Source organism: Podarcis filfolensis (genome assembly GCF_964270895.1).
Source record: "Podarcis filfolensis genome assembly, chromosome: 13".
In the NCBI taxonomy this organism is placed as follows: domain Eukaryota; kingdom Metazoa; phylum Chordata; class Lepidosauria; order Squamata; family Lacertidae; genus Podarcis; species Podarcis filfolensis.
The window spans coordinates 32,297,853-32,312,436 of record NC_139615.1 but is presented as its reverse complement, the minus strand read 5'-3'; the positions used below and the strand labels follow the sequence as shown (position 1 = coordinate 32,312,436).

The following is a 14,584-nucleotide window of genomic DNA, read 5'->3' as shown; positions in this document are numbered from 1 at the left end:
AGGGGATGTGGGGCAGGTCATGTGGCCCATACAATTCTGCCTTTCAACACTTTTCTGCCACTGCCCACCTCATAGCATCATGTGACCTGACTGCTTAATGGTAGGGCCAACCCTATATTCTGTTGCTGCCTTGTACCCTCACTGTTAGCAAAGGAAAAGGATAAGATGTAGTGCTAGGTAGAATTTTGCTATTCTAATCTTGCCCTTTTTTTCTGTAGAACTAGATTCCAAGGCAGAGTCATGGCACAAATTATGCCCTGGTGCTCTGGAGCACATAAGTCAGTTACCAAGTGCTTTATTCCATTGTTTTTTTTTAGAAACATCCCCCCCTCCATGTGCAAATAGTGATGGGCAGTCACAGATGTTTATATTTGTTTTGTGGTTATTTTTAAAGCTTTCTTGGCTCTAAAATCCAGATTACAGTATAATTTTGCAAAATTAGTTTTCTGGCAGAAACTGCTAGATTTACTTCACTTCTTATCTCATTGTAGATGATGAACTTGGTTTGTCCACTTCAGATGACAGAGAAGATGCTGGAAGCATGGAGAAGACAGGTAAAAGATAAAATATCGGTTTGGAACTGCTTTCAAATCAGCATGCATTACATCATCGTCAACATCACCACCATAATTGCAAGGTGTACACCAAAGAAACAAAACCATGTTTGGACACACATATATTATACAGGTCCACACACAAAATTTGGCTGCAGCTCCTTGTCAATTGTATACTTGATGACAAACCTGGGTCTGCTGCCACATTATATATAGAACGGCCCTGAGTCAGCCTTCTTTTACTTTCTTCTTTGCCGTAAGAACCACAGACAACCCAAGCTGACAGTGCTTGACTGAAATTGCCATAGATACAGTACAACTTTCAAACATGAATCATATTCAGTACTGGTGGCCTTTGAGCTTGTTAATTTTCTAAGGGTTTGGGAGGCTACAGTGTGTTACTCAGCTAGGCACCGTATCTTTCTCTCAAATCTAAAAAAGAGAGAAACATTCAGAGTGCCATTTCTTTCTAACAATTGCTAGCCTTTGTTAGATTCAGGTAGGTAGCTGTGTTGGTCTGACGCAGTCGAAATAAATAGTAGCACCTCCAGTAGCACCTTGAGACCAACTAAGTTTGTTAGTTAAAGTGTAAATTCTCTTCCCCTAACATCCTTAGTATACACTTAGTATACACCCTTCCCCTAGCATCCTTAATAGTGCACCTATGTTTGGGGGCAACATATAGACATGCTGACATTTAATCAATCAATTAAAACCTGGATCATTAATTGTGTATGTGTGTGTCACACCACATGCATCAGTTGACAGCCCTGTCTTGTAGCTCTGCTGGAGTGGAGTCCTTGCAAGAAAAGGATCTAAAGGAATCTCAGAGAAGGCAAGTCCAATGGGACACCTCCACACCTTCAAGCGGAATGCAGTTGTGGGAATTGTACTCTTTATACTGATCTTCATCAAGCAGTCTAAAATTTATGCTTCACTATCCCTACAAAGCAAAGCAGATAACCTGGTGGGGAGGAGGAAACACACCTTTCCCTGGCCATCAGTCCAAATTAAGCAAATTGAACAGATGTAGAATTTCTTAATCCCAAGATAGGAAATAGGCCTTTCATAGTGTAAAATTTAAATACAAAAGATGAAAGAGGCATACTGTGCACCACTCCTCCATCCTTAAATCTATAGTGGGTTAAGATTGACATATCAAGGATGTTTACTTCTATCAGGCTGTCTAATTTAGCATCCAGTTCTTGGCTGTTGTTTCCCCCCCCCCCCAAGTGCAAATGCTTTGAATATTCCTACTTCCCTCACCCCTCCTTGTTCAGGAAACAGGTACCAAAAAGTCTTTGAGAAGGAGCCAGGCTCGTAAAACTTAGGCAACAGATGGGCGGAGGGGAAAGAGAATTGTCAGGAGTGAGGAAAGCAAAAGAGGAAAAGCTTATGGAAAAAACGAAGGAGATGGATACAGACCCAGTAACAAAACAAAGGCAGGGTGAAAGGAGAGTCACAGTTACCAGCGCCAAGAGGAAAGGAGAGCAGGGAAGTTCTGTAGACTGGAAAATTTGCCTTCTCAATCATTACGCCCAGCCACCACAGGCAGCCTGCTCCTCCAGAGTGCTCAAGCACCTTCATCCCCACCCTTGCTTTTTCCTTGAGAATTGAAGCCATGCAGGATCTGAGCAGAAAACCTGTTTCCTGGATCAGTCCTGTCCCACCTACCCACCAGCCCACTTGCTTCTCTCTCTGTTGGAATGTATGGGCCCAGTTCAGGAAAGAAGCACTTAGGCAGAGCTGCTTTGAGCTTCCTGCAGTTCTGGGCGTTGTCTTTTTGTCTGCAGCTCAGGAAACAGCAGTGTTCTAGTAAACTGTATTTTGTCAAGGCCACTAAGATGGTATTCCCATCTCCAACATTTTAGAAGCATCTTAGAAGAAGCACTATTGCATCACTTATTTCCAAAGGAAATACTGGGGCTCACATCCCCCAGAAGCTATTAGAAGTTATGGCATGTGAGCAAGAAATTCTGACCCTTTAGCTGAGATGTGTGATGAAGATTGGCTGTGGTTTCCTCCGTAAAAGAGCAGATTCACTCTTCACATGCTCAGTCGTGGATGCTCTGTATGATTGCTTTATATTTTTCATAGCTGAATGCTGGCACTGAAAACAGTTCTTAGAGCTCAGCTCTTCCTTAAAATAAAACCTGCACTATTGAATTCAGCTAAAAACGCTTGGTTACAAACACACACACACACACTCCCCTACATCCATTTAAAAAATGATTTTAATGATTTCTAACTAATATGATTTTATTGTTACTTTATTATATTCCTGTAAATCACTATTAAGTGAAGGGAGGAGCACTATATAAGTAAATTATTATAATCATTTTATTTCTTTTTGTACCAAATGTTTCCTTAACAATGGCTTTCTTAATATATAGATCTTAGCTATTTAGCAGCTCTCTTTTTTTAACTTGTGAAGGAGTTTCTGCGGACGGCGCTTTTCAACTAGCTTGCAAATGAATATTACCTAAAGCAGGGTTATCCAGATGCTGTTAGACTCCACATACTATCAACCACAGCCAATATGGTGTATAGTTAGGGATGGTGGGAGTTTGCTTTCATATTGCTTCCACACTAGCTGTTGTGTGTGCAATTGCAACCAGTAATTAAAGCCTCCTCCTTACGGAAACAAGAACTAATATAAAAGACAATTTATTGTTAATACCATGACCACACTAAACAGAAGACAATTTAAAAAGGAGGAGGAAGCTGTTAATTAAAGTTGCAGAAGAATTTTGCTTAATGAACTTAAGGAATATTCATGGTGTGGCAATCGTTGGCATGGATGTGTCACACTTGGGAATGATTTAGGCAGAGATGACGCTTTAGACTGGAGACAATGCTAGGGCATCTTGCAGAGGACGTTAGGGCAAATGATTCGGTGTAGTGCTAAATGCATTTAGGGGTGCAGAGATGTGCAGACTCCATATTCAGGCTGCTCACATAGCTCTGTGTTACGTAAGGAAGTGGGAACCAGGAATCAATGGCAGCCTCCTGGGGAAGCCTGAAATAATATGAAGCTGACTAAGACATACACAAATGTGGTGGGGGTGGGAGAAAGATTAAAATTCAAAACAAGAGGGAGAAAAACTAGTTTGAATATTGAATCTTCCCATCTATGGTTGCCTAGTGATAAGCCCCATGCTTGCTTCTCTCTTTAGATGAGAAGCTCTGAGCCCTGAGCAATTTTTTAATTTTCTACATGATCTCCTTTACTCTCTTCCCTGTTTTGTGTCTTACCCCCTGTTCCCTTTCCAATATCTCACACAAAAGAAGTAGACCTACTTTTTTGCATGTACTGTTGCTGAGATTTGTGTTCTCCCTGCTCGGCCGTTACTCATTTCAACAAATTTAGGTAATCTAAAATTGACCACACAAATTTAGAGGGTTTCTTATCATGATGTCCCTTACATCCAAATAATAATGCTTTTCTGCCCTCCTCCTCGTGTGGACCTTCTATTCTGTATCACAGCCAGGACTCCATTGGTGGCATATGGTACACCCTAAATTTTGAGCAAGAGAAAGCAACTGGGGAAAGGGGCTGGCATAGGCTCCTGAGCCACAAAAGCACAAGAGTTTAGCTGTGGAAATCCTGTCACTGAAATGGAAGGTGAAACCTCCTTGAAAAACTACCAGACTATTAATGCATGCATTTAGGCAGAGACAGGCACCTTTTCTTTTCATTAGCACCCTAATGAAAAACTCTTGAAGGCTTCATTCAGATAGTGAGTGGGAGCAGACTTGCAGACAATCACGCACTTTTAATGCACACACACAAAATCTCTTCTTTCTCTCTCTCTCTCTCTCTCTCTCTCTCACACACACACACACACGGCTATCATTTCCATCCATAATGCACAGACCATACAATAAAAGGAAAATAACACAAGTAGCTTTAAAAGACAAAATTTCATTTGCATATCTTAATTAGCCCTCAAAAGCCATGATAAAAATTAAGCTTCTAAGACATTGTTTAAAATTAACAAGGAATGAGGCATCTCTGATTTGAAATCAAATTTGATAAGTGGGGTAGGAGTCACTGCTGAGAAGGCCCTGTAATTCTTAGTAACTGAAGTTCCATCCTCCATTTTTTCCATAGGCATTTTTAAAAACATTAAAAGACATGAATGCAGACATGAATGCACAACTGAACTACAAAATCTGCCTTACAGCTATTCAAAGCCCCAAATTCCAAAATGCCATTGCATCCTGAAGATTACATGTGTGTAATCTCCAACATGCATGGATGATTCTTTGCCTATCTGCAAACTACAGACTGGAGACATCATGCAACTGGAGTTTTTCTTGCTTCCTAAGGCAGATCTCCTTGCAGAAGAGGGAGCTATAATTGCACACCTTACAAAGCAAACTACAAAGAGGGACTTGTCCCCTGCATTGTAATGGTAATGAAGGCTCTGCCTCCTCCGCCTCTCTCCTTTCTGGTCCCTTCACCCTTTTGCCCCTGTTGAACTGTTGCCCACCTGTCAGCTGTTGAGTAAAAACAGCTGTGCAGGGGTAAAGAAAGTGTAGCTCCCCACTGAACAGCTGATGGGAAAGAGGGAACTCAGAGGGCTGGATGAATTCTTGCCTACAGAGCCAGCCCCCCTCCCCTTTGAGTATCAGATGCACTCTTAATTTTCCCGAGACATTTGATTTTTGAAACCAAGTTCCTCCTGCTAATGGGTTCAATGATAACCCTGAAAACTTGTCCATCCTCTCTTAGCATAGCAGAAATGGAATCAATTGTTCAGAATGAACATATACAGTATTGTATGTGGAAACCTGTGGGTGGGCTGCAGTGCCAACCATCACTGTGCCCACTGGCCATTCTGGCGAGGCTGATGGGAGTTGGGAGTTCACAACATCTGGAGGGCCATGGGTTCCTTATCACTGCTCTAGGTTTATTCTGGTTGCAGAATTGCAGTTACCGTATTTTTCGCTCCATAGGGCGCACCGGACCATAGGGCGCACCTAGTTTTTAGGGGGGGGAATAGAGCAAAAAAAATTATTCCCCCCCCCAGCCCCCAGAACAGGTCCAGGAGCGGTGGCAAGATTGCGCGCAACCTCGCCGCTGCTCCCAGAGTTTGCAGGGCTGCAGTTACCGTATTTTTCGCTCCATAGGGCGCACCGGACCATAGGGCGCACCTAGTTTTTAGGGGGGGGAATAGAGCAAAAAAAATTATTTTCCCCCCCCCAGCCCCCAGAACAAGTCCAGGAGCGGTGGCAAGATTGCGCGCAACCTCTCCACCACTCCCAGAGCTTCCCCCGGCCCCAGCCCCCAGAACAGGCTGTTATCCGCAAGCCTTCGGAGCCCAAAGGCTTGCGGATAGCTGCCTGAAGCCCGGGGAGCGAGAGGGGTCGGTACGCACCGACCCCTCTCACTCTCCAGGCTTCAGCGAAAGCCTGCATTCGCTCCATAGGACGCACACACATTTCCCCTTCATTTATGGAGGGGGGGAAGTGCGTCCTATAGAGCATTAAATACGGTATCTTGATACAGAATTTGGTTATGGTATGAGAGAATGCTGACAGCCAGCCTGCCCAAGAGTGTTGAGTTGAAGCATTGCCTTAGCCAAACCTTCCCATTGCCCCACACCACACCACCCTTATCAAATAGGAAAAGAATCAGTAAGTCAGCATGATGCAAAGGCATCTACCCAATTTCCCCAAATGCCCTTTTGCTTATTTAGGGAACCTACGACGGGCACACTCATCCATAAGCGCCCCTGCTGCTGTAGGAAGCTTGCATGCAACAGATATATACAGTCAACTTGGAGGGACTCACAAGCACCCTCCAGCCACTGCCACTAGAGGTGAACATCAGTGAACTTAAGGCCCAGGTGCAGCATTTTTGGGATAAATTACCAAAATCTAACTTCCCCGTAAGTTGCTGCCAAAGGAGAAATCAAGTCTGCCTTGCAGCTATTGATCTGAATACTATAATCTATTCTTAACACTCTCCTCTCTCTCTACAAGGACTCAGAAGAAAGTATGTGAATTACTATCAAGGTCTGTGGGATTGTGCTGGTGGCCATCCAGATGAGCTGTCATTCCAGCGAGGAGATTTGATATACATCCTCAGCAAGGTATGTGTAGAGACGGCTTTACTTCCACAGCCTCCAGCCAATAAGTTCTATCCCTCCAAGGAAAAGAAAGCAACTTCTCTAACATAAAGGGTGCATCTCAAAGCTGTGGGGAGAGAGGTTCAGACTCGCTTTCTCCACATGATCAGTCAAACTGTGATCTAACCTCATTTTAGTGTCTCTATGATACTTCTTCAGTACTTTCTTGATACCAGTAGCGTGATACCCTGCTTGCACATAATTCCACCATCCCCTTTATTAGATTTGCTAAGGCGGAAGTTATCTTGCAGCGTAAGAGATGCTGTGCTGCTATTAGTTTAATTTCTGAGTAGATGTGCACGCCAGTGCAGGAGGGGAAAAGTGCACGGCCTCTGAAAGGCTACAGGAACGCACACATCTTTGCTGTGACAGGAAGCCTTGCTGGTGTTACCAGGTCTGGTCAGGTCCCAGATCAAATGGGGCAAGGCAATTCAAGAGTTGCAGATGCACCAATAGCTTTGAGTAAGCAACCCACACATTCAGAGACTAAAAGCATACTGAACTTCCCCTAACCTGCCTCTCCTCCCTTGTGAAGAACTAGGGTCCCTAAAGGGTCAATCCTGTGGCCATCCTCATATGCTCCTAGCTTCCTGCCTGTTGTGCTTCCTGCACCATTGGATCAGTTGGGTACCGTGGGAGGCATTGGGCCCCTCTGGCTCTGGCCCTGCACGCTCTGCCTAGTTCTATGGGTGGTTGTTCTCTAGGCTCTTGTCTGTCAGCCCCAGGCCCAATGGTCCTCTGTTCAGCACCAGGCTTAGAGCCCTGATTCTGGTCTGGCTCTTTAGGTGATGCACCTGCAGTCTCCAGCTCTGTGTATGGATTGCTGTTGGACTCCAGGTTCATGACAACTTTTTATTTATTAAGTCACTAAATGCTGCTCTGGTTTCGCCAGAAGCGGCTTAGTCATGCTGGCCACCTGACCCAGAAAAACTGTCTGTGGACAAACGTCGGCTCCCTGAGTCAGTAAAGCGAGATGAGCGCCACAACCCCAGAGTCGTTCTCGACTGGACTTAACAGTCAGGGGTCCTTTACCTTTACCTTTTTAATTAAACATTACTGAACTGAAGTTGTATAGTGTTGGGGAGTGTGTGGTGAGATTCTTTTATCTGCCATGAGGATTACAGATCAGTAAATTCATTAATGGTGTGATTGGTAGGTGTAGCAGGGATGCTGAGGAAGAAGCTTGTCTTCAAGGGTGCATTCTCAGTTCACGTAGACAAGTAGTGAATTTGCTGATATGCATGACCATCTTCTTTCAGTGTGCTAAATTCCACCCACCCAACACAAACCCTTGACAACTTACAGAGGTTCTGTTGCAGACACAAAGGGTTTTCTTGACAGACAAGTCAATCTGGAAAGGTCCCCTGAAGCTGGAAAAATGTGAAAACCATGGATCTAAGTAATCATTCCGCCTTCTTTCTCTTCACCCCGACCTCCCAACGCCATCTCCCTCCCTAGCCCAGAGAGCTGCTTTTGGAAATTCTTCCATCCTTTTATGTTTACTTGCCTCACAGCAAAGTTTGTCTAGAAAATAGCTTGAGCATGTGTGTAATCACTCAAGAATTGCAAGGGTAATTGAGTTGCTTGGTCAGGTGTGATGTAGGGGTGAGGGGAGCAAAGGAAGGAAGGCGGGGAGAGTGTGGGGATGTGAAGTACTTTCTTTGCCACAAATGTGCAAGTGGATACATCAGCTGATTTATAAATGTGCAGTTGAATAAATTGGCATAAGCAGTGGTCCAGTGTTAGGCCAAGTGATCCAGAGACATGGGTGTAATCAAAACCAGGCAAGAATCAGGATTTAAGGGAGCAATCAGGGAAAGGGAGCAGGAGCTTAAGCAGTCTTTTCATACTAGAGATGAGTTGCTTGGACTGTAGCTAGGTTTATAGGTTCTGGTGGCATTAGATTGGTCAGTAGGGATTAGCTGATCAGATGCTCAGACATGCTGGTGCTACAGGATAAATGGCATCCTCAGTCTTACATTAGATACAGAGTACTGGTGGTACAGGAGGGTAAGGCACCAGAACTTGGCCTTCTGAAGAGTCCCTTCCAACTGTACGATTCTTTGATTCTAGGCCACAGGGCTTATTCCTTTGAGAAACTCTTGTGTGCATTGCAATTAACAGGACATGGACATCAGCATGGTAATGCTCTTGCACATTTCCCTTTTCTTACAATAAAGCTTCTGCAGGATAATTTCCTGGAAGTAATGCACACATTACATTTTAGTTTTATGGCAACTTCAGACACGCTTCTTTGTACCGAATCAACCAAATCTTTTCTGACATGGTTTAAAGGGAGATGCTGGCATGAAAATGTAGCAGGGAACTCTAGCATTACAGAAAAGACATGCACTTTGAACTGCAAAGCACTTTGGAGCGTGACTGGTTCGGTCGCACCGGGCGCAGAGCCTTGGGGATGCCACAACTGTGATTTGAAAAGCAGTGTGAGGATAGCGAATAGCAGGGTGCTGAATTTGGGTGTTGCACAGGGTGCCACTGGAATTTGAGACCCCAGAGTCCATCACTGTTTTCCATAGCTCCCAGTTTTCTGAGGGTGTTGAGTGGAGATGCTGGGTCTGATGGGCCAGCATAGAAAACGTACCACAGATAGAATATTCACATCACCTTGCATCTTGTTATAACCTACCCTGAGGTCTTGGGACAAAGAGTTGGACGTAAGTCTGAAAAATAAATAAACAAAATTATTAAATATTCTCACACAGGCTTTTCCATTCAAATCAGTTCAGACATTCATTTTCATCAAGCAGTGAGAAATAAAATCTTTACATAAATGGTGGGAGATTGGATCCAACTGGTGAATCATATCCTGGCCTCCTCCACCAGCCACTTTGTGGGTGGGTAGGTCATCAGGTGACACCTTCGGAGGGGCTTATTGTCCGTGCTAGTTTGTTGATTGGCACTATCATCAAACCCCACTTGCCAAGAAGTCAGTATCCAGTTGTTCCTTTGCAGTTGTGTCTTTAACTGCTCCATATCAGATGTTATCTTGGGGTGTAATTAAGCCTGCAGGCCAGAGGTTCCCCATTGCTAGTTTCTCTATATCTGTGAACCATCCCTAATACACATATGCAATTTAAAACGATTTTCACTACCAAATAAATGTGTTGCAAATTGTATTTGGGGACACACATTATGATAGGTCTATGTATTATTTTCAGAACAGAACCAGCCAACACAACCAACACCATTTCCTAGCTAATGTCATGCCAACCTAGAAGAGAGTTGACTTGTTCAGTTTGAAATAGAAAAGGGATGAGGAAACAGACTTAGACTAGACAGCCCTTCAAATAGATGGCTGACCTTTGTACAGTAGAACACATGGCCATCCTAATTAAGAGGGTTTTTACTAACATTAATGTTATATACATTTACATACTTAGGACATTATGTGTCAAATAATGATGATAATTCAGTTTCTTAATTTTCAAGACTATTGCTACCTCTTGGTTCCATCCAACTAGACATTATGAACATATAAGGGTTTTCCAGTTTTCAGCCATCCATTCAATTCATAGATGTTCATTCCATTGCCAGTATTTAGCTTGAATAGAGGTGGAGGAGAATTTTGTTCGGTCCACATTTTTAACCAGACTAATCTAATTCACAACTCTTGGACTAAGGCATGATTTGGAGCATAGTTGTTCTTTGGATTTCTCACCAAATTTTGCAATACAGTTCTCAACAAACATGCCAAAATACATATTTTAGCATAAAATATAAATCAAATGCATATTTAAATACACATTTTGTGATAAAATACATATTTAAATACAAACTCTGCACAGGTTTTTTATTTCAGAGATTCACAGATTAATGTAGAAATTGGACAGAAGAGGCTTATGAATGACCACATGGGATATTGACACAGACAGTAAATAGAATAATCTGCCCATCCCTATTTGTGCAGTAATTAATTTTTGTAATCACTTATTTGAGTCTACCTGGGACTACCCCTTCAAAATAATTTAGTAATGTCACCACAGCAGTTCTTGGCAATTCTATATCCATTTTTATTAACCATATGTATGCCAGAATGTTACATTTTCTAGAATATACCATTCCCGAATCCTAAAGTATTTGTTTTTTAAAGGCCTTCCACATTAATACCGCCAAAAATTAAGTTATATCAAACATCTATATGTGAAAGAACATGCATGCAGTTCAATAGTGTCTGACTTATTTCCCTCCCTCCCTTTGACATGAGACTATGACCTGGTTTTAACTCCCTTCAGTGGCTCCGGTTTGGAGCTCCAGCACAACTTCTTCACGTGTAACCAATTGGTCCTGAGTGTCTTCCTTTCATAAATTATTTTGCATGACAACAGAACTCACCTATGGCCATCCAAGAAACCGAGGCTTAATAAAGCTTGTGGTGTGGGGGTGGGGATAGTTAGAGAGCAAGGAAGGGGGAGTGAGAGAGGGGGGAAAGGTGTTTGAAAAGCCTGTTCACTCAGCTGCATTTTAATTTCCTTTTCAATCTTGTCCCAATTAATTTTGCAGAATTAATCTCGCCGAAGCAAGCGTAGCAGCAGTGCAGAGGCTGGCTGGCTTTTTTCTTTTTTTTTTCCTTTTAAAGCATTGCGGTCGCTGTGCCTTGAACATGAAATAGTAGCTAATATAAAAATCCATCTGGTGTTGTTTGGAATGCATGCCGTCTGCTGCTAAGGTCCTGTCTGACATTTTCGCGCATCAGCCGTGGGGAGATGTGATTTTGGGGCTGGGGGGTTAGTTGGCTGAGATTCAACAGTAAGTAGGCAAAAATCTATCTGATCTTGCTACTGGGGCAAGAGGAACCAACAGCATGAACCCCATACATTTACTCTAAAATTAATTTTAATGGAAGCTGGTTGTTTTCCTCTTCAGCATTTTAGATAGTTCCACTCAGGAATGCAACTGAGATCTCAAGTAGCACTGAAATGCAGTACTGCATTCAGTGTTGTCAAGTGCAAACAATAGTAAACATCCTGAAATCCTGTAAAGGCTCAGAATCTGTAGGATTTTTTTTTATTCTGTTTGCATAATGAGCTCTTTTCACCAGTGACACCCAGTGGGCTGCATCACACATAACACAACCAAAAATCCAGATTTGCCTCCAAGTGAACACGTCACAGTGAGTCTCAGAGCCAAACAGTATACACAACATCATACACTAGTAGCCCAACGGGCACTTCTAACACGTGAAAGCCACATGGGGAGTGGGCAGTTGGAGGGGTTAAACCCTTTCCATGCCCTCTGTTTCTCCATGCCAAAACATACCCCAATTGACTTTTCCTATTGAAAAGGGGCCTCTGGCCTAACTTTGCATGTAATGTGTAGTTTGGTCTTCATCACATTTATAAATTTACATTTTGAAATGTTTAAAAACACTTTAGGTATGACCAGAATCAGCTGACCGGGTGGAATGGAACTGCAACTCTAGCTTCTGTGCAGGTGTATTACTTACCAGGAAGGAGAGGGTAAAGTACTGGGGTGGACAGCATGGTGCAAATTCACTGACAGGAGTGCCAGATTTACTTCACTGGTGTGTTTGCACCACACCAACCTCCCTTCTATCTCACCCCTCCTTGTCTCCCTCCCAGTAAGCAACAGCAGTTCACCTGCCAGATAGTTTTTACCCCGCATGACAAGCCACTTCTGGGTGTGACCTAAAAAACAATGTGTGGAGCAGTATTAAAAGTCTATAGTACAAGTCTGATTTTTATTTCATTTTTAATTTTTTTGATAGGGGAATTCTCAAGTTTTTATTTTGGCTATAAAATTGTGATTTAAAGTCTGCTAACTGGACTAAAAGGGTGGCACTGTGGGTTAAACCACTGAGCCTAGGACTTGCCGATCCGAAGGTCGGCGGTTCAAATCCCCATGACGGTGTGAGCTCCCATTGCTTGGTCCCTGCTCCTGCCAACCTAGCAGTTCGAAAGCACGTCAAAGTGCAAGTAGATAAATAGGTACTGCTCCAGCGGGAAGGTAGACGCCGTTTCCATGTGCTGCTCTGGTTCGCCAGAAGTGGCTTAGTCATGCTGGCCACATGACCTGGAAGCTGTACACCGGCTCCCTTGGCCAATAAAGCGAGATGAGTGCCGCAACCCCAGAGTTGGTCACGACTGGACCTAATGGTCAGGGGTCCCTTTACCTTTACCTTTAACTGGACTAAAATCAGTATGCCAAATGAAGGATTTTTATGAGAATAAAATGGTGTAAAAGATGGTATAAATTGAATATAGCAAAGAGTTACCTCACATTTTATATTTTAAATAAATCAGCAGAATAATAAATCAGCAGATTATTTAGAGGGGTTTTTTAATATCCTCAAAGTCAGTTTTTGAAAACATTTGATTCGATTCAAATATTCAAATTCTGAAAGTTTGTCAAATTTTAATTTGTTTCATCTCTGTTTGGAATGTGCCATTTTGCCAATATTATTAAGGAAAGCGAGAAAGCAAAATACTTATTATTTCCAGGGTATGTTCTGGTCCCTGAAGTTTTCCTTTGATCTACAAATATGGGGATTTAAGCATCACTTGTAAATGTGCCCTAGACTTTGGTGGTTTTTCAGTCTCAAGTTTTTGTCTTCACTAGAGCCAGAAATAGTTTCTAAATATTGTGTTGGAATTCAAGTTGTGGGAATGAAAAGTGAGCTTCTGCAGTTCCAGCATTTAAATCTTGATAACTCAAGAGAGTGGTATGAATCAGGATGTGTTGATTCATGGCTCAGAGACATCCATATTGGGCTATTCACAAGACTAGTTCAACAACTGTAAATCCATTCATGTTGATTTCAACCTAGGGAAAAGAATTATGTGAACTAGCCCTCAGAGTCATGTAAGAGAAAAGTGGGGGGGGGTGCGGGGGAGCATTCAAACTGCCCCAGAGCTTCTACCAGCATGGCAGTATTAAACTGTTCAGCAGAGTGAAATACAAGAACCTGTACTTGAAAGCTGAATAGTCTTAACACTGAGACAATCCATTGTTTTATGAAATTACAAGTGCTGAGGCTTAAGCCTTTATGGAAGTCAGATGTTTGGGTGGGGTTGCTCAGGGCAACTGCATTCTTTGCATTTTTAGATGCACATGTAAGATGTTTTCTGAGTTCACAGAAGAACATGAATGTGACATACCTGAGCCCTTGCATTAAACTATGCAACAAATATAAATATGTGGTGGAGAGAGGAGAGAAAGAGAACTCTGGAAATCATAGCAAGTAAATGTAGTTCCACTCACCTGGGTTAGTTGTAATGAACTGAAGTAGAGAGTAGCATCTTAAAACAGTTTGGGGCTGACAAACTTAAGATGTGAGGCTGTCTTCTACTCCTATGTCCTGTTGCTGTGTTAAGTTGGATTGTATAGTGGTACCTCTGGTTATGTCCGCTTCATGTTACGTTCTTTCAGGTTCCGTCCCGCGGCGACCCAGAAGTACCGGAAAGGGTTACTTACGGGTTTTGTCGCCCGCGCATGCGCAGACGTGCAAAATGACATCACTCACATGTGCAGAAGTGCGTGCGCAGACGCGCCGCTGCGGGTTGCGCTCTTTTCATGTTGCGAACAGGCCTCCAGGAACGGATCATATTCGCAACCAGAGGTACCACTGTACTAAAATCTAACTATCCTCAGATCATCAGGTTGGATAGAAACCCTTTTGATTTCTCTTTCACTTTTGGTCTGGCAACAACCAAGGAGCCTTATAATGTCCTGCTAAAAATGGTCATTCTTTTCATGATACTTTGAAACTCCTTCCACTAGGGAATGAACACATTCCCAAAAGCAGTATAGATAAATATATGTACCGGTATATTTGACCTTTCCATTTGGGCTGGCTGTTAGAGACCCATCAGGCTAGAATCATAGAACTGTAGCGTTGGGAGACTAGGGACCCTG

General features: G+C 42.9%; 1 protein-coding gene across 15 annotated transcripts in view; it reads left to right on the top strand.

The window, feature by feature from the left end:
- Positions 1-14,584, top strand: part of SKAP1 (src kinase associated phosphoprotein 1) — a 338,005-nt gene that overhangs the window by 260,526 nt on the left and 62,895 nt on the right. For all 15 annotated transcript variants that reach the window (XM_083583331.1, XM_083583345.1, XM_083583339.1 and 12 more), the window contains 2 exons: positions 492-554; positions 6,546-6,655. In XM_083583331.1, coding sequence (XP_083439457.1) covers positions 492-554; positions 6,546-6,655 — 173 coding nt within the window. The remainder of the gene's footprint in view (positions 1-491; positions 555-6,545; positions 6,656-14,584) is intronic.